The sequence below is a fragment of the Schistosoma haematobium genome, chromosome 1, assembly GCF_000699445.3.
Source record: "Schistosoma haematobium chromosome 1, whole genome shotgun sequence".
NCBI classification, from domain to species: Eukaryota; Metazoa; Platyhelminthes; class Trematoda; order Strigeidida; family Schistosomatidae; genus Schistosoma; species Schistosoma haematobium.
The window spans coordinates 48,180,041-48,203,901 of NC_067196.1; the positions used below are offsets into that span (position 1 = coordinate 48,180,041).

Consider the following 23,861-nt stretch of genomic DNA (forward strand, 5'->3'; position numbering starts at 1 on the left):
GTCAGTACTGAGCACGGGTCATCAACTCAGCAAATGTAACAGGAAGCCAGCCACCATCACTGGGATTGTACACATAACTGACGTTGCGGTCGAAAAACACTTGTAATGATTCCAGTCTGTATACTTGTTGACCTTCGAACATCCTGTTTGAAATAGGATGGAATAGGAAGCCGCGCTGCGCTGCTACTTGTTCAACTTGTTTACGTAGTGTTGTCGGAGGAGGAGCAACCAAAGGTGTTGATGATCCAAAAGCTGGCGGAAGTACGTCTGATGAGCCAGCAGGATACCTTGACACATCTAACTGACCTTGCTTTGAGACCTGAGGTTCCTAAATAAAGTGCGGATTCCCAGAAGTACACAAGACTTAAAGCAAGTTAGAAGTTTATCTTAAGTCTACAAATAATATATGATTTTTTTTTCCAGACTAGACTACTACCATTATCTGGTACTCTTGGGAGATGTCAGCAGTATTGTTTAGCAAAATGACTTAGCAAACAGTAATTACTTTGTAAGTTACGTACTCTTAGATTACGTGTTTCCTGACATTTAGGAAATGCGTACGTATAATTAGAAGTTACACATTTGCATCGCAGAAAGCCTCGTTACGTAATCATTGTGGATGTAATTGATACATTTTGCGATCTTATAATTGATTTAAAATTATGTCAGGAGTGAGAGATCCATGGTTAAATTAAATGAACTATTTTACTTGACAAACAACATTTATCTAAATTTTTGAAAGCCATTAGAGTTTAGGTAATGGTATTTTGAGTTTCCCTACTTTTTAGTGGAATTCTTGTATCGCATATCCACCTGAACTTTGTGAATATACAATTGAGAAGAACTTATGGTTAAGAAGTCACCTAAGTAACTCAACAAACAGTATTTAAAATGACATCTCAAAGAATCCAAACCCATAATAACTTACTTGAGGCGGTAACCCTCTCATTGAACGTTCCATCATTGCCAAAGCTTTTGTCAAAGCATCTTTGACACTTGCATATTCCATACACTCAGGAGGTAACTGACCTTTCCAACCAGCATACCAACGGCCAACTTCTTGATAAACTTGACCGGCAGCAGTGTGGTCTCCACGTTGCCTAGCTTCTACTCCCTGATTCAGCCAACTTGAAAGGACTGACAGCCAACGTGACCAGAAATGATGTTCAAGTAGGTTTACAAGTACAGCCGGACCAATCAAGTCTGCCCAACGCATCACCCAATTCCACGGATCCATGTTTTGCTTAGCGGGATTAAGCTAAATATTAGAATTTTTTCGAAAAAAATATTGCATAGAAACTCGACATCAGAGGTATGATCATAAATAAATACCTAACATATGAGTCCCTAAACTGTATATTATGTGGAAACCCCCTAGGATTTAGTTGAGAGGTGCAACAACAGTAATAATTAAAATATCAGTAAAAAAGGTATTGTCAGTCCATTTGGAAGTTTTAGCTTCCAATCAACTGTTTTGTTGTCAGTATTTTCGAAATTATGTGTAGGACTACATTCTATCATAACATAAAATGTACTAGGCTTGTATACACTTGCCAGACTGAGCAGGATTTTCTTATACCTACTGTTTGTAGCTTAGCATACACGCAGTGTTGGTAATTTATTCATATTACTGCGTGTCCGAGATATTTTTATCGTGTCCAAGTAGACGACATCTGATTATCATAGGATTTCCTTTTGGTATGTTTCAATCACATACTAAGAACGGATGTCAAACGATGCATGTGTTTAGTTCCTAACGATAATTAATACGTAAAATGGAGTTATGTATGCAGAAACCTCAGCAATTGAAGTTAAACAGTCACAAATATTTTATCAGTAATCTTCAGAGAAATTTATGTCATATTTGGTACACAAAATATGGCATATTCAAGCACCAGAAATTCATGCGCCACATAAATAAGGGATAAAGTTCATATAGGAAAGTGAACAAGAACATAATAAGAAATATAATTCAGTTAGGAATACAACCAAGAAATTCCCAGTAGACAAAGTTCGTTTTTTATTCAGATCTTCATAAATGATGTTATTCCGAATATCACATATTTGGCGATCATAATTTGAGTGTAAGCGCTCGTTTAGATTTTGATGAAGGTTTATGTAAACTAAAATATACTGTTATAAAAAACAATAATAAATACTTAAGACATTAAACTAAAGGACAACACTTATTTTAAAAGCTGATAATAGATTACTTGCACCACAAAGGAATTATAAAGAGAGTAGTCAACCTATTACTTACAATGAAATGAGAAGTATACCACCGCACTGGGTTTATTAGGAGCCAACTAAGAAAAAGATTGTGAATGCATTGACCAGTTAACAGGTGATATTTAGCGATCAAATTAAAAAGCCTGTTAAGGCCAAACTATTGTAAATAAACGAGTAAAAACTAACCTGAAACTGTTGCAACGCTAAAGCAAGTTTCGGCACCACATGGCGACTTAAGAAAGCTGCCATGGACGTGACCGGGAAAATGGTTCGCCAAGGCATTAGGACTGAGCGGGCAGATGCATCACTAGGATGCCAGTTGGTAAGGCAACTTCCTAACTTCTGGAGAACCATATCATGCAAACACGCGAGACGTTCAACTCCTCCAAACCAAGGTAGCCAGGGATGCAACCAAGTGTGAACAGGTACTGTATCAGTTAACGGATTCCATGAGGAAACAGCATCCTAAAAGTTGGACGTGTTTAGAAACAACATAGTAAGAAGGAATTACAGAATCATTCGAGAAGTTAGTAAGTGATATTGTGTCACTACTTTATCTTAAAAAAATAAGACACTATTTACAAGTCAAGCGGTTTAATAAATATCACATACAATACAAAAGTACACTTAACATTTACCTTAGCTGTGAATCAAACATGCACTAATATATGAAGTTTAGCGTTAACGGAATTAAATTAGTCAAGAAAACTTCGAACCAAGTTAACGAAGATGATTGTGAGATTGGTATCTGCTGAATAAATTTGTATGCATACCTGTAGTTTTCCGGAGAAAAATGTAAAAACCAACAACTACAGATCTTGGTTGACAGAAACACCAGGAGTACTGAATACATTTTTTACAAAATATTGAGTCTTGAAGTTCTATGATACCTGGGTTTGTTTTGTTAAAGTCTACTCCTTTTATAACGTTCTAATGTGAATTACCCAGGAATTTCGAAGTTGAGTAGGTAAACTATGTAACTATATCAAGTAGTAAAACTGAGATGGAAAGGATCGTTTTTAGACAAAAGTAAAATTAAGACTAAGACAGACTGATTCTTTAAAATCTCTCTATTTAAATGAAGTTTTACTTTATGGAATCAATACATGTCATAAATGTATAGTGTGATAACTTGGATCCACTGCGCATATGCTCACGACTGATTAAATATAAAACACAACAATATACAAATAACCGCAAACTGAAAGTGGCCTTTGGATACCCTTTATTTTAGGCTACGGATAAGCAGTTCACTGAAAATAAGGTAAAATAACTAATTAAAACTAAACAGCAAGTATTAAATACTTATGACAATTGTAGTAAATGTGCAATATCAACGAACAATGGCAGAGGAAGTTATCGAAATCTAAATTCAACGAACCTGTAATTTTGGAAGAATCAGTTGGTCGAGTATTTTGCGCTGCAACATATCATCCGGTAACAAAGGTTGCCAGGCTTCGAGAACCTCCAGGAGAGGTTCGCAGTCTCGAGGATTCCATTCGTTAACGATAGTGCGGCGTATGGCGCTCAACCAGCTTGTTTCAAGTATAACATCAAATGCGCAAGAATTTTGAAAGAAATCCCTCCAATGTCCCAACAAATCGAGACAAAATGTAGGTTCCTAATTTGGGTATGTTAAAAGAATTAGTAATAAGGACCCACAAGACGACCGTTATACTCATTCAACGCACGAACAAAAACTAGGAAAATCAAACCACAAAATACATAAGATTATTTCTTAAATTTATTTGTGGCGCACTAACATTGTGTTGTATTGAATATTTTAAAACGCAAATAAATATATGTAACAGTGAGTGGTCATAGATATGCGTGATTCACATGTTTCATGAGCAATAAGTTGTTAAACTTTACTCGATAAACATTAAACGAGATCATCTACACAGAGCCTGTGATAGATACGCGTTGCCAAAACTGATTAGCACGAGATGAAAATAACAAAAGAGATTGAAATAATGTAGTAGCAATGACAAAAAGTAAAACCTTGGGAATATGATTTACAAGGAAAGAGTAGAAAGTTATGAATGGATATTGAAATTCAAGGTCGAGAGAATGAAGCGTGAATATATCGGCGCCAGTATGTTATAACTTGTCGCTTTGTGCCCCTACCAACATATAACGTAATGATTCCGCCAATTAAATGGCAGTGATTTATCGACCGGACCAATGACGCGTAAACCCGTGCGAGCAGTCTAGAGTCCTTATCCGTCCTTCTTACTGCCTAGCCCTGCCTGTTGAGTCCAGAACACCAATCTCAGCCTCTGTGATATGAATCATGTATTTCAAGCATACTGGGTTAATAATAAACCAAACAGACTACATCGTACCATAAAAACAGAAATGTTTGCTCTCATTACGGCTTGGTCAAGCATGTACTTCAGTAAGTTGTAGCCTACTATCGAACTTCTCTAATGGCTGACAGCGATATGATCTAGTTGTGTACATCGTTGTTTTGATGTTGAGGCACGCTAAACTAGACAGTGATGTTATTGCTGGTAATAACCGGTCATCTTAGGCTGACATCTCAATATTTTTCAGTTCGACTTGGTCTACAGACCTAGACGTTAAACCTGCCTGCTACTATTACTTCTGACCTTCTAAGGGTCGTACATTATCCTGTAAAACTTTTTTTTACTCCATCTGGGCTGCAATTAGTGGAGGTGTAGGCAGAAACAATAAAGAGGAAACGGTATGTCTTTATATCTCTGAATTCCTATTGTACCATTGAAACCAGCAGCACATAAACGACTTTTGATAGGAATCTGGTCAAGAAGTCCCTATCTAGCTTTCAGGCTAGGTGACGTCAAGTGGGAAACCATGTTAGAACGCTATATGTGTATCTCGGAGACAGCATATATCGATATCAAGAGATTCCAGGGTCTTAGTTAATGATGCCTGTTGCTCGATTGGACATGCGGTCCGGATAGTGAAAGCTATAAACATGTAGTTCGGAGAGCAGTTTCAGGGGACTTGGGGTGGCATTTTGTGAACTAGAATTATTAGCGTTGGGACATACATTGAAACAGTTAAAGGTAGATGAGGGTCAATATTGAGAGTAGAAGTAATGTTTAGTGATGACTTTAAAAGGGCAGCATCTCTGCAGTTTCTGGTTTCCTTAGAGAAACAGCTTACTGTCGTCACATCTGTACAGTCAGCAGCATTATTTCGCCCTCGGACCTTAATTTGGGGCTTTAAGTCTTACTGTTCCCCAAACGACCTGTTGGCGCAATAGGACCTAAAGGAATAAATGTTCCAGCTAATACGCCTCGGTTGGATCTAAGAAAACGAAACTCCAAAATCCTTAATTTCAGCTACAATTATTACCCATCAACACTAAAACTGCCGGATTAATGAGTTTCAGCAGGAAATTGTTTCAATCTGGTATAAATTAGATTCGCATTTAGGTTAAAAGTCAAGTAGGTTGACAATTAACCAGTGAATAAACAGTCAGTATCAATTGGACACTAGTAATGTGTATACTAAGGAGAAAATTTAGAATTTTGAGGAAGTAAATATTTAATAATACGGAATAGACTAGATGAAAATCTTCCCATATGTAATAAATTCTATTCATTAAAATTTCATTCAAACCATTTTTAAACTGATTATTGCAATGGCTCAGCAAGACATATATGCGTAAAGATGAACTAATAAGGTCTTGTTGATAAAAGTTTTGCATTGATAACACTGGGCAGAATATCGAGAGCAAAAACACATCGCCTACCTTTAGAGGATCCCATCTAGCAAGTGAATTATCCAACATTGGGCGAGCGATCGATGCTATGAGAACAGGCATTTCTACTAGGTTAGCACATTCCTCGCGTATAAGTGATACCCAAGATGAAATAGCTTCAGATGTTAAGTTCGTATCACAGCCTGAATGAAACGTAACTTCATCTTCAAACTTCTTTATTAAAAATAAAGCTTTCTTGAGGTGATTCACTTCAGATTCTTCTCCGTCAACTATCTGAAAGGTGATGAAAAGAACGAAATTCATAATAGAAAATATCGACAACATAACTAAATTAGTATTTTGTCAGATGTGGTCCGGACTATCCAAAAAAATTATAAGATTTCAGACAAAATTTGAATGTGCTATAATCTCACACACCATCATCGATAGCAAAGTTGAAGAGAAACGGTAAGATTGAGCAACCATACCTAACCTCAGTGCTTGAATGGAACAATGGAGAGAGGTGGTTGTATGTCCTCACTTTGCCTGAGGTGCTTGTATATAGGTCCTTTTAAGCTGTCATCTCCAAATAATCGACACGCTCCGACCAACAGGTTTCTCGGACCTAACGCAAGCTTCCACAATTTCATTACGTAACAGTCCCCGTTTATAGTCAAACTCGTGGTCACTCTATGTAGGCTGACGGGCTTCAATCAGTTGTGAAAAGCCTGAAAAAACTCTGTGCTTATAAGCGGGACGACTCGAAAAGCCGCAAGCGACTTTACTCGTCTTTTCCATGGCGTCATGAAATTGCAACCAGTACTCATTTATACGTTTCGGTGGGATGGTAGCTAGCCTTGAAACTCAGTTAATCAGTAATAACGTAGAACTTCGTACGTACGTAGATCAGTTCTAGTTGCCATATCACACTACCACAGAAATACAATTATCGGTTCAAATCTCATAGTGGTAGAGGTAGTGAAAGTATAAGCAGTAATAGGAAGATGTTAGTCAAGGAGTATAATCCAGTGAAATAAATTTGGAAGGAGAAAAAATAAGGGACATGAAGAATTCAGAAGATTAAAATTTGGGAGAACACAAAGGGTGGATGCACCTGCGCCGTTGCAAACGATTTTGAGCTATATCATTCAAGGTCTCTAACCATCGGTTGCTATCGTCCAGCGAATCCCAACCAGGTAGTCTACACCTACCAACATGGCTCAGTTCACTTGTCGGTGACTTCATGGATTTGTGCCGTGTTTTGGTCTGGCCGCCCCTAGCTTTCTTCCAACCTACCCCTACACCATAAAAAATCGTACGTCGGGGCAGTCGGTGGTCGGGCATACGTAACACATGCCCCAGCCATCTCAACTGATGAAGTTTCATTACTTCATCAATTGATTTTCCATCCTAACCTAGTACCCGTTTCCTAACAACTGCATTACTTACTCGGTGGTCCCAGGATATACGAGCAATGTTTCGAAAACACCTATGATCGAATACTAGTAACCTAAAAATATCCCCTACTCTTACCGGCCATGTTTCACTGCCATAAAGTAGGACGGAACGAACAGCTGCACAGTAAACTCGTCCTTTGGTTGGTAGACGGATATCTCGCCTACGCCCCAAATGACGCAAGTTAGCAAACGCTAAGTCGAGCCTTCTGTACCCGTGCTGAGATTTCGTCACACACCAGACCACAAGGGCTGATGAGACTCCCAACATGAGTGAAGTGGTCGACACGCTCAACTACTTCACTCCCTATCATTAGTTCGGGTGTCGATGCCACCCAATCCTGAGGCAACATTCTGCATTTCGAGGGAGAGAATCGCATCCCGAACATGTTTGCGTTGTTGCTTGTTGAATTTTTCACATGATTTGTAGTTAACTGATTCGTTTTATCCTATTTTACAAAAATCAACATCCAAATTTGATTGGTTTAACACAGTATAGTTTTGATTGTCAAATAGCTACATATTTCTTTGATAATTTTGATTTTGATTATTACCCTGAAGAAATCCAGACAAGTTAGTTGGACTGCTGAGATTATTTCAAATATAATTTTCACATATAATGACTTCTCTATACTCGGCGCCCAATTTCTGTCAAACTATTCGTTCTAATCTTGACGAATATTCGTATGAATGATTTATACATAGTCTGTGGATGCGGTGTTTCCTAATCCCGTTCTTGCTCGTTATTGTTTATGCATACTATTTCCCCTCTAAATTACGTGAATTTGTTACCAAAGTACTATAGTTGTGATAGTCATGATAAAATGGTTTATATTGGATTTTAAATTAGAACTTACTACTTAGGTACTGATTATGGGCTTATTCACCATGATAGCTAAAGGATACTACCCTGTTGCCAAAACTAACGTAGGTGGAGCGGGCTTCAGACTTAGGACTTAGTGCTTGAAGACCAAACACGACCACTAGGCCACCACTCTATAGGTTTATATTACAACAGGCAGATGTCAGAGGTCATTGCGTGGTGACCTGCATTTTTATCCTCAGTTTATCGTGTTATTTGATGAAAAGTACTTTCTTGATTGAATATTTTGTGTATTCATTGTGATTTTAATTTACTAGTATATTCAGTTGTACACCCACTGTTCTTCCGACGACTATGTAAGTATGGTTCAGATGATTGTTTCGTGAGCTAATTGTTTTAGGCACTGGATATTGTAGTTAAAGTATCAGTCTTGGTTTTAGCTGTTTATCTCTGCTACTATTAGACCAGATAACATTCAAAATACATGTTATTTCGATTATCTGAAAAACTAGGTAGGTTTTATGAGGAGCATCTTTGTATTTCTTCTGTGTTCTGCAACTGACTGCTAAATGAAGATAACAACAATGAAGCGTATCCCATCACCGAAATACTTGTTATCATGTCAGTGTTCAGCTGAACGGTCGAAGCTCTTTTAATTAGGTCAAAACAGTTGGTTGCTACCACTACCCCCGACTCTGTAGCTGATAATCTATGGTTGATTACTGGATTGTAGTGAAAGAATTTGGAGTTTGTCCCTTACCTATTTTATTCTTGTCCCAATCTCTAACCACTAGTGTATGGTTGTATATGCTAAACTAGCTGGAACCACATTCGGACTGTTCTACGTTATTCATCTTAAAACCGTCTCACTAAATGTAAGGGGAATAACGTTCAGTTTCCAACATAGCTTCGCGTTTTTGATTTTCATGAATACCAATTAGTAAAGTAAATCGAATGAGGAACGATGCAATATGGTTAAGTAATAACTGTTCAGGAGGTTGTTTACTGACTCGTTACGTTTATTAAATCTCCTAATAAACGGTAAATAGAATGCTTGACAATTGATCTCGCAATTAAAGTTGCGTTAACTTTCCGATAAGAAAACATTACCTTATATACAAAGGTATAAAACGAAATAAAAATGATCATACATTGCGTACAGCATAGGCTGTTAAACTACGATGATACTGTAAATTCAACAAACATCCACTGAATTTAAGATTTCGGGTATCAGTCGTATTTCTGTTCTTCACGCTATTTAACTCAATAGACCTTAGAAGGCTGTGCGTGTCCATTGTTAGTTATCACGTTTACTCATCAGATGTCTACTAGACATACTCCACGAAGGTTATAGTGATTCATTGTGATTTTTGGCGGCGTTGTTGATGACAAAAACCAGGACTGAAGGTATTCAACTTTATTTCTGCCACACCTCAACACAGTATGACGTCATCATTCTCGTATGTATAAAGCACTTTGCACACAACAAAAGAATCAACGTAGGCTTTCATAATATTATTTGATTAACAAATGGTTTTCCTGTAAATGACATCAAGGAATAAGGCTTTGCTATACTATAAAACTGGTTTGGAAATACATTAATGCGTACGTAATTTTTCCCTGTATTTCACGTAGTCGGGCCACGTTACAAGAAGAGGCCTGGGTTACAACGGAGTCAAGCATCAAAGCCTATACTGGAGTATAAAACTACTGAGGAATTAGTCGCCGATCTTTGTCCTGCAACCCCTGCTACAGCTGTTAGGCGACATGGGATTTTCTTGGAGAACAGGTAGGTACTATTTGGGATATATATATATATATATATATATATATATATATATATATATACACCTGTTCTCTGACCTGCGACCAACAAGTCCCTACTGGCCACCTAAACGTCTCTCTTGTGTGCCTAAACTGCCCAACTTGAGTATTTAAATCTCCGGCTATTACTACAATATCTATCGAACGCACTTTATGTATAAGACCTGTTACCTGTTGCTAAATCTCATTCTTGGTAGCATCTGGCCTGCAATCTGTCGGAGCATAGGCAGAGATGACGAAAAGACGCCTTTTCTCACATCGATTTCCTTACACTTTGATGGAACTTTCTAATTTAACAACATGTAACCGACTGTTAATTGGGATCCAATCGATCGGTGCTGCCTCAGCTCTAGCGTTTGGTGCGACATTAAAGCCAGCACAACCAGACGAAGATGCCATAGGGTCTCCGGATAAACGTACGTGAAACAAAGTTTTCGAAGCGACAGAGGGAAAGCGAATTTGTAGTACTTTACTAGATTCTCTAATATGGGTAACGGACAGACAATAGACATCGAGATTAAAACTTTCTAAAGACATAGTCAACCATATCTGTTGTCCAATCTGCATTAGAGTGCGAACGTTGGACGCCAGTTCGAATGGTAAACATGGGTTCAGGAAGACTTTCAGTAATTGTAATCGGTGGTAGCATTCAAATTCCGACCACTCAGTGACTCGATATACTTTAGGTAGCACGGGGTTTTCACCACAGGCGAGCTGCTGTATAAGTTGGAAAATACGCAAAATGAGAATAAAGGGGAATGAATAAGTGACGTAGTATAAAAGAAATAAAAACAAATGATTGTGAGTACCATTTTTCTGAATGCGAGTTGAAGTAAGAATAATTTTTCCAGTAGTAATCATCACTCCTACATAAAGAGTGACATTTAGTACGTCGACCACTCCAGTTCTCTTAGAAATCTTATGAGTCCTGGTGACCCAGTGTCTGGTGAAATTTTCGCACGAATTCAGAAAGTTCGCTTGGCTTCGTTAGACTAAGAAACTTGCGTAGACGAGATGTCTGTCTACCACACAAAAGGAGAATATACTGCATAGTAGTCCGTTCCGTATTAGTATTTAGATGGTGGTTGGAGGTAGTCAACAGGAAATCCTGGACCCGGGTTTCGTGCTACTTGGCACTCGTCAGCAAGGTGTACCTGTAATCTTGAGGGAACTGGTGCTCCATGGCGGATTCGATCTCGTGTCACCCAGCTTCACAGTCAGAGACGTTACCACTGAGCTATCCGAGCCGTGACTAACCTCCTGTAGTACTGAGATGTAATCACAATTGATTGATCGGGTCCAGGGTTTCCTGTTGACTACCTCCAACCACCATCTAAATCTCAATACATAGTGCCCGCAGTGTCGAGTCACCTAGACTGGTGGCCACATTGCAACATGATCGATAGCATTCGATCTGCACTAATAAGGACTAGACAAGCATGACATTGATCACCACCCAGTGATCAATCAATTGTGGTTCCGTATTAGTCTACGGCTGTGAGATACAGGGTATGAAAGTAGAAGACATGCGCAGGCTTAAAGTTTCTGATCGTAAGTTTCTTCGGAGAGTTACTGAAGTATTTTAGGACGACATAGTGAATAATGATGATGTTGTACTAAACACAGATAGCAAATCAGTTGATGAGGTTGTAAATTTTTAACTAAGATGGGACGTACAATGTGTCGCGCGGACCCAACCACAGCCTACTTGATGTGTAATCCTGACCGGTAAAGCAGGCAGATGGAAGATAGCTGAAGATGATCAAACCAAAACGTCATATCAGTCCATAAAGTCATTTGCATTCGGTGTATGCCGTATTGTCCGATCATAGAGACGCAGATGCATCGATTTCTCGTCTTCCCCTAGATTCTAAGCTTTTCAAACCATATTCTCATGGTTTAATCATTTCTATTGTAATTGATGCTATCATTGGCACAACCATCTTGCTATTAATTTTGTCAATCTCGTCTTATAGTATTGAAATTACATAGCAAATTGGGATCACATACCCTTGTTTCAGTCTCTACGTTGATTGATTAGCTGACTTAATGAAGTGAAATATGTCCTAAATGATTTTAGTTAGTAGTAAAATGTTCCACTGTGTACTCGACTTCCGCAACTTAACCAAGAACATTCTCATCGAAATAAAATGGCGATATTACAAAGCATGAAAATGTCATACCTTTTGCTAATTAATTTGAGAAAAAGGAAAGCTAAACAGACCTCAGTTAATTTTTCGATTTCATGTTCTAAACCAACTGCGCGATCTTCCTCGAATCTAGCAGCCCGATCAAACCTCCTAATTTCATCTTCAGCGGACCGCATTATCAGGGCGAAATTGTGTCGCAGAGCGGGACAATCAAAGAAATTCCCTTCCAACCTTTTTTCGATTCGTTTACCATCAACATCTGGATTTTCTTCATCTGAGAGAGTAGAATTATCTCCCGGTTTTCGGCGCCTTTGCACAACACGAGATAAAGCAGCTTCATAACCAGAGTACACCTTTTGCTCTTTACTTGTCATATCGATAACCTTTACTTTGGACAATTCACTAAACAAACAAAACATAATAAATGGGTAAAAAAATTAATGCAGTCAACTAGAGATGTCCGAGTTATATTACCATGAATGAAATATCACTATTTTATCAAGTTAAAACAGTCCTGTTAACTGTCTGGAGATATTATTACATAGTGTAGGTTTATGTAATTGGTTTTGGGCCATAACTCAGTGTAAAGGTGGTGGTGGTGGTACCACCAACCTGTTCAAAATGAAGTAGATTAATGGACTGCTATGCTGCAGCCCAGCTGTCAAAGGCTAACTTCAATCACTAGGACATCAATTCTCTAACTTACAAAAAATTGGACAGGAAAAATCCTAACATTCTAAACCATCAATAGAATTAACTCATTATTCGAAACCTTTAATCGGTAACATATATTTTGACGATAAAGGTAGAAATCAACTTCACATTGTTATCCTGCAAAGAGAATCATATACTTGAGCTGATTAGCTATAGTAAAAAATAATTGTAAATGAGCAGATAGGTATTATTTATTAAGATACTTTGAGCTAACCGAATGCCCGAAACAAAATAGGTGGAACAGGGTTCTAACTCGTCACTTGGCTGTGGGAAGTCAAGGGCCTTAACCATTGAATAAGCTTTCTACCTTACTTTCAGTCTAACAGTTTGTTGTAAAAAAGCCTTACAAGCGCTTTAATCTATACTTACGCCTGATATATATACATATATATATTACGCCTGTTACTCCTCGTGAAGGAGCATAGGCCGCTCACCAGCATTCGACATCCAACCCTGTCCTGGGCAATCCTTTTCAGCTCCTTCCAGTTGTTATTCATCCTTTTCATATCTGCTTCTATTATCCGACGTAATGTGTTCTTAGGCCTTCCTCTTTACCGCTTCCCTTCAGGATTCCAAGTTAGGGCTTGTCTCGTGATGCAGTTTGACGATTTGCGTAATGTATGTCCTATCCATTTTCATCGTCTTTTCCTAATTTCTTCTTCAGCTGGAAGCTGATTTGTTCTCTCCCACAAAATGCTGTTGCTGATGGTATCCGGCCAATGGATGTTGAGTATCTTGCGAAGACAGCTATTTATAAATAGTTTTACCTTCTTGATGGTGGTTTTTGTAGTTCTCCAAGTTTCAGCTCCATACAGTAGAACTGCCTTGACTTTCGTATTGAAGATTCTCACTTTGATATTGGTTGAAAGTTGTTTTGAGTTCCATATGTTCTTCAATTGTAGGAATGCGACCCTTGCATTGCCAATCCTTGCCTTTACGTCTGCATCTGAGACTCCTTGTTCATCGATGATGCTTCCCAGGTATGTGGAGGATTCTACATCTTCCAGAGTTTCGCCATCAAGAGTGATTGGATTGCTGTTCTTCGCTTTGAATTTGAGGACCTTGGTTTTCCCTTTGTGTATGCTGAGGCCTACTGATGCAGAGACTGCTGCTACACTGGCTGTCTTTGTCTGCATCTGTTCGTGTGTATGCGATAGGAGGGCTATGTCATCTGCGAAGTTCAAATCGTCTAATTGATTTTGAGCTGTCCATTGTATTCCGTGTTTTCCTTCAGATGTCGAGGTCCTCATAATTCAGTCGACCACCAGAAGAAAGAGGAAGGGAGAGAGTAAACAGCCTTGTCTGACTCCGGTCCTTACTTGGAATGCATCCGTCAGCTGTCCTCCATGCACGACTTTGCATTGTAGTCCGTCGTATGAGTTCCGGATAATATTGACAATCTTCTCAGGAACTCCGTAGTATCGAAGAAGTTTCCAAAACGTCCTTCTATCCACACTGTCAAATGCCTTTTCATAATCACTGAAGTTGATGTATAGTGATGAGTTCCACTCAACTGATTGTCCGACGATTATCCGTAGTGTCGCAATTTGGTCAGTGCACGACCGATCCTTAAGGAATCCAGCTTGTTGATCTCGAAGTTGGGCGTCTACTGCATCTTTCATCCGGTTCAACAACACTCTGTTGAAGACCTTCCCTGGTATTGATAGTAGTGTAATGCCTCTGTAGTTCTCACATTTGCTCAGATCTCCTTTCTTTGGAATCTTGACGACGTGCCCTTCTTTCCAGTCCATCGGCACTTGTTCCTCAGCCCAAATCTTTTTGAATAGAAGGTAAAGCATGTTTGTAGTTACTTCGATGTCTGATTTCAGTGCTTCAGCTGGTATATTGTCGGGTCCCGCTGCTTTCCCGTTCTTGATTTGTCTGATGGCCATTCTGATTTCTTCCGTCGTTGGTGGGTTGACATCTATAGGAAGATCTGTGTGTGCTGCTTTGATGTCCGGTGGATTCATTGGAGCTGGACTATTCAGGAGTTCCTCGAAGTATTCTACCCATCTGTTTCGCTGTTGTTGAATTTCAGTGACTGGCTTGCTTTCTTTGTCTTTGACCGGTCTCTCTGGTTTACTGTATTTCCCTGATAGTTTCTTCGTTTTATCGTAAAGCTGTTTCATATTTCCTTCTCTTGCAGCTTTTTCCGCCGTCGTTGCTAGCTCTTCCACGTACTTCTTCTTGTCGGTTCTAATGCTCCTCTTCACTTGCTTGTTTGCTTGTGCTTGGACTTTCTCTGCTCGTGTTCGGCTGTTGTTAATTGCTGCCATCTCATTCTTCCTTTCTTTGATCTTGTCCAGTGTTTCTGTAGAGATCCATTCCTTATGATGGTGTTTCTTTAGGCCCAGAACCTCTTGACACGTTGAAGTTAATGCTTCTTTGATGCCTTTCCAGTTGTCCTCCATAGTAGTTTCTTCTTCATTCAGTAGGTCTTGTAAGGCTTGGAACCTGTTATTGAGAGCTATCTTGAATTCATTGAGTTTGTCAGTATCTCGAAGGAAGGCTGTATTGAACCTTTGTAGTGCTGTTTGTCCAGTTCTTTAGTTTCATTTTTAAATTGACCACAACTAGGTAGTGATCTGAAGCTATCTCAGCACCTCTCCTGGTTCTCACATCTTCCATTGTCCTTCGGAATTTTTTATTGATGCAAATATGATCTATCTGGTTCTCTGTAGTGTGGTCCGGTGAGATCCACGTAGCCTTGCGTATACGCTTGTGTGGAAATATTGTTCCCCCTATGACCAATTTGTTGAATGCACATAGATTTGCAAATCTTTCTCCATTTTCGTTTCTCTGTCACAGTCCATGTCGTCCCATAATATCTTCATATCCAGTATTGTCTATTCTGACTTTGGCATTTAGATCTCCCATCAGAATAGTTAAGTCCTTTCTTGGGCATTTCTCTATGATTGACTGCAGCCGCTCGTAGAACTGATCTTTAATGTCGTCGTTGCTATCATTGGTGGGTGCATAACATTGGATAATATTCATTAAGATCCCCTCCTTCTTTGTTTTGAATGATGCTTTGATGATTCTGGATCCGTGAGATTCCCATCCTACAAGTGCATTTCGTGCTACTTTGGACAGCATAAGACCGACTCCCTGAGTGTGTGGAGCATTGTCCTCTTCGTGACCGGAGTATAGCAGCATCTCTCCCGTAGCTAGCCTATTCTGTCCAGCTTGGGTCCAGTGGGTTTCGCTGATTCCCAGTACTGCTAAGTTGTATCTCCTCATTTCCATTGCTATTTGACTGGTCTTCCTGGTCTCCCACATTGTTCGGACGTTCCATGTACCTACAAAAATTTTGCTCTGGTTGTTAGAAGAGGCATCGACATTGTGACATCCAAAGAATCCGGGCTTTTACCATGAGGCGTCTTAATTCTTCTAAATGCAGATCCTTAAACTCACAGAGCAGAGTTAAAATGGTTTGAATTATTTTTTCTGGTAAGCGTTTCTTTTAGCGAGTTAGTTTTCTACAGGATGGGGACGCTAACCCCATGCCCAACCCTCCTCCTTTACCCGGGCTTGGCACCGGCAGTATATATATATAACCGCCTGTAGCTCTTCTAGAGTTACTGCCGGTGCCAAGCCCGGGTAAAGGAGGAGGGTTGGGCATGGGGTTAGCGTCCCCATCCTGTAGAAAACTAACTCGCTAAAAGAAACGCTTACCAGAAAAAATAATTCAAACCATTTTAACTCTGCTCTGTGAGTTTAAGGATCTGCATTTAGAAGAATTAAGACGCCTCATGGTAAAAGCCCGGATTCTTTGGATGTCACAATGTCGATGCCTCTTCTAACAACCAGAAAAACAATTAATTAATATAGACACATGGAATACCTGGACAGTGTGGGAGGCCGAAAAGACCGGTCAAATAACCTCTGAAATGTGGAGATAGGACTTGACGGTGCTCGGAATGAGTGAAGCCCTTTGAAACCGAGCTGGACAAAAAAGATTGACATTGGGAGAGATGTTGTTGTACTCTGATCATGAAAAAAATGCTTCGCGCGTTTAAGGAGTTGCACTGATGCTATCCAAAAAAGCATGTAAAGCACTAATAGGATGGGAATCTCATGGATCTAAGATCATCAAAGCATCCTTCAGAGCAAAGGGGGGGATCACGATGAATGTTATCCAATGTTATGCACCCACCAATGATAGCAAAGAAGATGATAAAGACCAGTTTTACGAAAGGCTGCAATCGATCGTAGAGAAGTGAACAGGAAAGGACCTGACCATCCTAATCGGAAACCTAGACGCCAAATTCGGAATGGACAACACTGGGTATGAAGATATCATGGAACGACATGGAGTGACTGAGAAAAAGGAACGAGAATGGTGATAGATTTTCAAACTCATGTGCATTCAAAATAGTTATAGGCGGCACAACATTCCCCCACAAACGTATACAATGGATGGAGCTAGACGGTTTGGAGTTCGCAGACAACCCAGCTCTTCTATTTCATACACACCAACAAATACAGGTGAAGACAGCCGGTGTGTAAGCAGCATCTCTAGCAGGAGGCCTCAACATACACAAGGGACAAACCAAGATCATTAAATACAACACAGAGAACACCACATAAAGTGTGATCAATAAACGAACCCACTAATGCTGAAGTGAAACTCCCACCATCACATTAACTTTCTTTCACCACGTATGACTTTGTCTTGTTTACTTACCAATCACAATTTTATGTTCATTATAAAACAATATTCGCCTTGTTGACTCATTTTTCCCATCCTCTAGTTACTGTTCGGTACGTTATTTATGTCTCTCATTTCCCCTGCTTAGTAGACTGTGTTGTTTATTTTGTATACTAACGGTGTTAATTTCTGTTTTAGAAATAGATAAAGTTTATCAAGCTAAATAGCTTACTTGTTTTGACTTTGGCTAAACCAAGACTCTGTGCTCGACAGTCTAGAGAATAGCTTAGAAATCGCTTCCTATATACCAACTCAATCAAACTTGATGGGGAAGCCCTGGAAGAGGTGGAAACTCTCACGTACATGGGTAACAACATCAATGGACAAAGAGGATCTGATGCAGAGGTAAAGGCAAGGATTGGAGAAGGAAGGGCTGTATCCCTACAGTTGGAGAACATATGGAACTCAAAACATCTGTCTGTAAGCCAACACCATAGCCAGGATCTTCAATACGAACGTCAAAACAGTTCCACTGTACAGAGCTGAAACTTGGAGAACTACCACAACCATTATCAAAATAGTACAGGTATTTATAAACAATTGTCTACACAAGATACTCAACATCGGTTGGCTGGATACCACAAGCAACAGCCTACTGTGGGAGAGAACAACTTCCAGCTGAGGAGGAAATTAGGGAAACACGATTGAAGTGGATAGGATACACATTGCGGAAATCATCAAACTGTATCACGAGGCAAGCGCTAACTCTGAAAGGAAAAGAGGAAGGCCAAGAAATACATTGCTCCGATAATTGGAAGCAGACATCAAAAGAATGAATAGCAGCTGGAAAGGATTGACCAGGATAAAATTCAAGGAATGCTGGTGGGCAGCCTACGCTCCTCTATGAGAAGTAACAGGTGTTATATATATATATATATATATATATATATATATATATATATATATATATATATCCCAAATAGTACCTACCTGTTCTCCAAGAAAATCCCATGTCGCCTAACAGCTGTAGCAGGGGTTGCAGGACAAAGATCGGCGACTAATTCCTCAGTAGTTTTATACTCCAGTATAGGCTTTGATGCTTGACTCCGTTGTAACCCAGGCCTCTTCTTGTAACGTGGCCCGACTACGTGAAATACAGGGAAAAATTACGTACGCATTAATGTATTTCCAAACCAGTTTTATAGTATAGCAAAGCCTTATTCCTTGATGTCATTTACAGGAAAACCATTTGTTAATCAAATAATATTATGAAAGCCTACGTTGATTCTTTTGTTGTGTGCAAAGTGCTTTATACATACGAGAATGATGACGTCATACTGTGTTGAGGTGTGGCAGAAATAAAGTTGAATACCTTCAGTCCTGGTTTTTGTCATCAACAACGCCGCCAAAAATCACAATGAATCACTATAACCTTCGTGGAGTATGTCTAGTAGACATCTGATGAGTAAACGTGATAACTAACAATGGACACGCACAGCCTTCTAAGGTCTATTGAGTTAAATAGCGTGAAGAACAGAAATACGACTGATACCCGAAATCTTAAATTCAGTGGATGTTTGTTGAATTTACAGTATCATCGTAGTTTAACAGCCTATGCTGTACGCAATGTATGATCATTTTTATTTCGTTTTATACCTTTGTATATAAGGTAATGTTTTCTTATCGGAAAGTTAACGCAACTTTAATTGCGAGATCAATTGTCAAGCATTCTATTTACCGTTTATTAGGAGATTTAATAAACGTAACGAGTCAGTAAACAACCTCCTGAACAGTTATTACTTAACCATATTGCATCGTTCCTCATTCGATTTACTTTACTAATTGGTATTCATGAAAATCAAAAACGCGAAGCTATGTTGGAAACTGAACGTTATTCCCCTTACATTTAGTGAGACGGTTTTAAGATGAATAACGTAGAACAGTCCGAATGTGGTTCCAGCTAGTTTAGCATATACAACCATACACTAGTGGTTAGAGATTGGGACAAGAATAAAATAGGTAAGGGACAAACTCCAAATTCTTTCACTACAATCCAGTAATCAACCATAGATTATCAGCTACAGAGTCGGGGGTAGTGGTAGCAACCAACTGTTTTGACCTAATTAAAAAGAGCTTCGACCGTTCAGCTGAACACTGACATGATAACAAGTATTTCGGTGATGGGATACGCTTCATTGTTGTTATCTTCATTTAGCAGTCAGTTGCAGAACACAGAAGAAATACAAAGATGCTCCTCATAAAACCTACCTAGTTTTTCAGATAATCGAAATAACATGTATTTTGAATGTTATCTGGTCTAATAGTAGCAGAGATAAACAGCTAAAACCAAGACTGATACTTTAACTACAATATCCAGTGCCTAAAACAATTAGCTCACGAAACAATCATCTGAACCATACTTACATAGTCGTCGGAAGAACAGTGGGTGTACAACTGAATATACTAGTAAATTAAAATCACAATGAATACACAAAATATTCAATCAAGAAAGTACTTTTCATCAAATAACACGATAAACTGAGGATAAAAATGCAGGTCACCACGCAGTGACCTCTGACATCTGCCTGTTGTAATATAAACCTATAGAGTGGTGGCCTAGTGGTCGTGTTTGGTCTTCAAGCACTAAGTCCTAAGTCTGAAGCCCGCTCCACCTACGTTAGTTTTGGCAACAGGGTAGTATCCTTAGCTATCATGGTGAATAAGCCCATAATCAGTACCTAAGTAGTAAGTTCTAATTTAAAATCCAATATAAACCATTTTATCATGACTATCACAACTATAGTACTTTGGTAACAAATTCACGTAATTTAGAGGGAAATAGTATGCATAAACAATAACGAGCAAGAACGGGATTAGGAAACACCGCATCCACAGACTATGTATAAATCATTCATACGAATATTCGTCAAGATTAGAACGAATAGTTTGACAGAAATTGGGCGCCGAGTATAGAGAAGTCATTATATGTGAAAATTATATTTGAAATAATCTCAGCAGTCCAACTAACTTGTCTGGATTTCTTCAGGGTAATAATCAAAATCAAAATTATCAAAGAAATATGTAGCTATTTGACAATCAAAACTATACTGTGTTAAACCAATCAAATTTGGATGTTGATTTTTGTAAAATAGGATAAAACGAATCAGTTAACTACAAATCATGTGAAAAAATTCAACAAGCAACAACGCAAACATGTTCGGGATGCGATTCTCTCCCTCGAAATGCAGAATGTTGCCTCAGGATTGGGTGGCATCGACACCCGAACTAATGATAGGGAGTGAAGTAGTTGAGCGTGTCGACCACTTCACTCATGTTGGGAGTCTCATCAGCCCTTGTGGTCTGGTGTGTGACGAAATCTCAGCACGGGTACAGAAGGCTCGACTTAGCGTTTGCTAACTTGCGTCATTTGGGGCGTAGGCGAGATATCCGTCTACCAACCAAAGGACGAGTTTACTGTGCAGCTGTTCGTTCCGTCCTACTTTATGGCAGTGAAACATGGCCGGTAAGAGTAGGGGATATTTTTAGGTTACTAGTATTCGATCATAGGTGTTTTCGAAACATTGCTCGTATATCCTGGGACCACCGAGTAAGTAATGCAGTTGTTAGGAAACGGGTACTAGGTTAGGATGGAAAATCAATTGATGAAGTAATGAAACTTCATCAGTTGAGATGGCTGGGGCATGTGTTACGTATGCCCGACCACCGACTGCCCCGACGTACGATTTTTTATGGTGTAGGGGTAGGTTGGAAGAAAGCTAGGGGCGGCCAGACCAAAACACGGCACAAATCCATGAAGTCACCGACAAGTGAACTGAGCCATGTTGGTAGGTGTAGACTACCTGGTTGGGATTCGCTGGACGATAGCAACCGATGGTTAGAGACCTTGAATGATATAGCTCAAAATCGTTTGCAACGGCGCAGGTGCATCCACCCTTTGTGTTCTCCCAAATTTTAATCTTCTGAATTCTTCATGTCCCTTATTTTTTCTCCTTCCAAATTTATTTCACTGGATTATACTCCTTGACTAACATCTTCCTATTACTGCTTATACTTTCACTACCTCTACCACTATGAGATTTGAACCGATAATTGTATTTCTGTGGTAGTGTGATATGGCAACTAGAACTGATCTACGTACGTACGAAGTTCTACGTTGTTACTGATTGACTAATGGTAACAATACTCGTGTCCAGAATATACCTGCAATAATATAATTACTAAACAGACAATTTTAGATTTAAATATATAGTATAAGTATAATTCACTAGACTTATTTGACGCATATAGTTTCAAATCTAAACAATAGCATACAAATACAACTACATTACAAAATAAATGTTTGAGTACTCAGCTTTGAGTCAGATAGTATTTGTAGGTTACTTATAGATCAAAAATAACTTACCAGAGTCTGAACCTTCAACGACAGTCTCATTTCCTCGACGAGGGGCGGGAGCTTTTTCAGATCCATAGTACCCTACTGATACTTTCCCCACTCGTTGGACAGCTTGAACTGGAGTAATAATACCCCGACCGTCAGAACCAAGACCCTTGCCCGGTTCGTAACCCATCTGCTCTAAAAGTTTCATTCCAATACCCTTTGTGTGCCTTTCCCAAGCCCCGAAACCAGAGGTCGCAGACTTCGCCGCTGCAGCGGCTGCTGCTACACGTCGACTGGCCCCAACAGATATGCCCACAGGCTTGTCAGGTTTACGATAAATATCTGAATTTGGTGAGTCAGAGTCTGAATCATGATAAGGACGCAAACTCCTTAGGACAGATTTGTCGTCTTCATCATCCGAAATCTGGTCGACTTCTTCGTTATTTTCTTTTGGACCAGACGAAGCACCGGCACCTGCCTACAATAGCAGAAAATACTTAGGACCTTCGAAAACACATTTTTACATGACAAACGAGACTTGCAAACTAGTTGAATAAATGAACGAAACAAACATGAGACATAAAAAATGCATGTTCTAGACAGCTATTATGCACAAAAATAATTGGCACATCTTCCATACGACTGAACTACTTAATCATTTTGACAGTGCAGGTTTACTGCCAAAATATTAGCTAAACAATGGGTATATCTATCCCAGGCATCTTTACTGGAGCCTAGTGAGTTCATACAACTTGAAATAATAAGAAGCAAAAAGGTGATTTATAACTAAGCGGCAATGTAACTATTACAACCTCTCAGATTATCGCAACACCTAAGAATCTATTCACAGCATAGAATTGGGAACACTGAATTGTTAGCTCGTCGATGAATCTCATTATTTGTCACCTAGCCTTCCTTAACATAAATATACCCTACCTTCACTCCACCACTGACAAAGGTGATCGGTGCTGAATAATTGGCACCCTTACGCTTGAAACCAGCTTCACGTCCACCGAAGCCACTTCTTTCAGGCTCTGAATCAGAATCATCTGAGGTGAAAATCCCGTATATTGTTTGTTTCTTTGATTGGTTGTGGCGTCGTTTTAAAGGATCCATCATGAACGAATATTCCACATCAGACAAACCAAACCTCTCCATCTCTGGTGACGACCCCATAATTCCAATAAATCCGATGACTTCAAAACGCTGCGCCCGCCAGTTCGACTGTACAACATTCAATTTCAGTTCAAATCACTATCACTAGTGATGTAGGTCAAACGGTTAATAACAACAATGTCTGGTTCAATCTTGTCCCTAATATGCCTATGCAGAACGTGGAGTGAAATCCTAAGTGAAGACATTTCTTCATTTACTCTTCAATGTAGGATTTCACTTCAAAACGGTTAATACGTGGAAAAATCTAGGGATTCTTTTGCAAAATAAAAAGCCGACAACTGCATACACATATGCATAAATTGAGTAAATAAACTACTCGGAATTAAATAAAGCATTTTTGATGCGATAAAAACCTGTACAGCTCTCCTTTGAAACATATTTAGAGATACAAATTATTGAATAGGTCTGACCTTACATCCGTCATATAGTATATTTGCTAGATAAGATGTCACGGAGCTTTCATGCCCCTTTTGCGCGCATGGATTCTGGTGTATTCGCACCTCACTCTGTCAGAAGACATACGAGAGAGATATGAGTGAAGTGGATGTTTAGTAAGTCCTAACACTTGTCAAGTGTTTGTAAACTTTAGATGTCTATCCACAACCATATTATTGATGACGTCAAAAGATTCACCACACACTCTGTTATCTACCTTCAGGACTTCCGGCCAACACGGTAAAATCTTTTCTCCAAAGTGACGTGGAACAGCAATGAATAATAAATCATGTGCAAGAATTTACAAATCGTATT

General features: G+C 39.2%; 1 protein-coding gene across 1 annotated transcript; it reads right to left on the minus strand.

The window, feature by feature from the left end:
* Positions 1–303: 303 nt before the first annotated feature.
* MS3_00001441 (uncharacterized protein) lies at positions 304–23,151 on the minus strand. The gene is made up of 4 exons (XM_051208896.1): positions 18,527–23,151; positions 5,972–12,573; positions 929–3,929; positions 304–328 (listed from the first exon to the last, which is right to left on the minus strand). The coding sequence occupies exon 2, from the start codon at positions 10,880–10,882 to the stop codon at positions 10,289–10,291; it is 594 nt and encodes a 197-aa protein (XP_051074303.1). The 5' UTR covers positions 10,883–12,573; positions 18,527–23,151; the 3' UTR covers positions 304–328; positions 929–3,929; positions 5,972–10,288.
* Between the last annotated feature and the right edge of the window lie 710 nt (positions 23,152–23,861).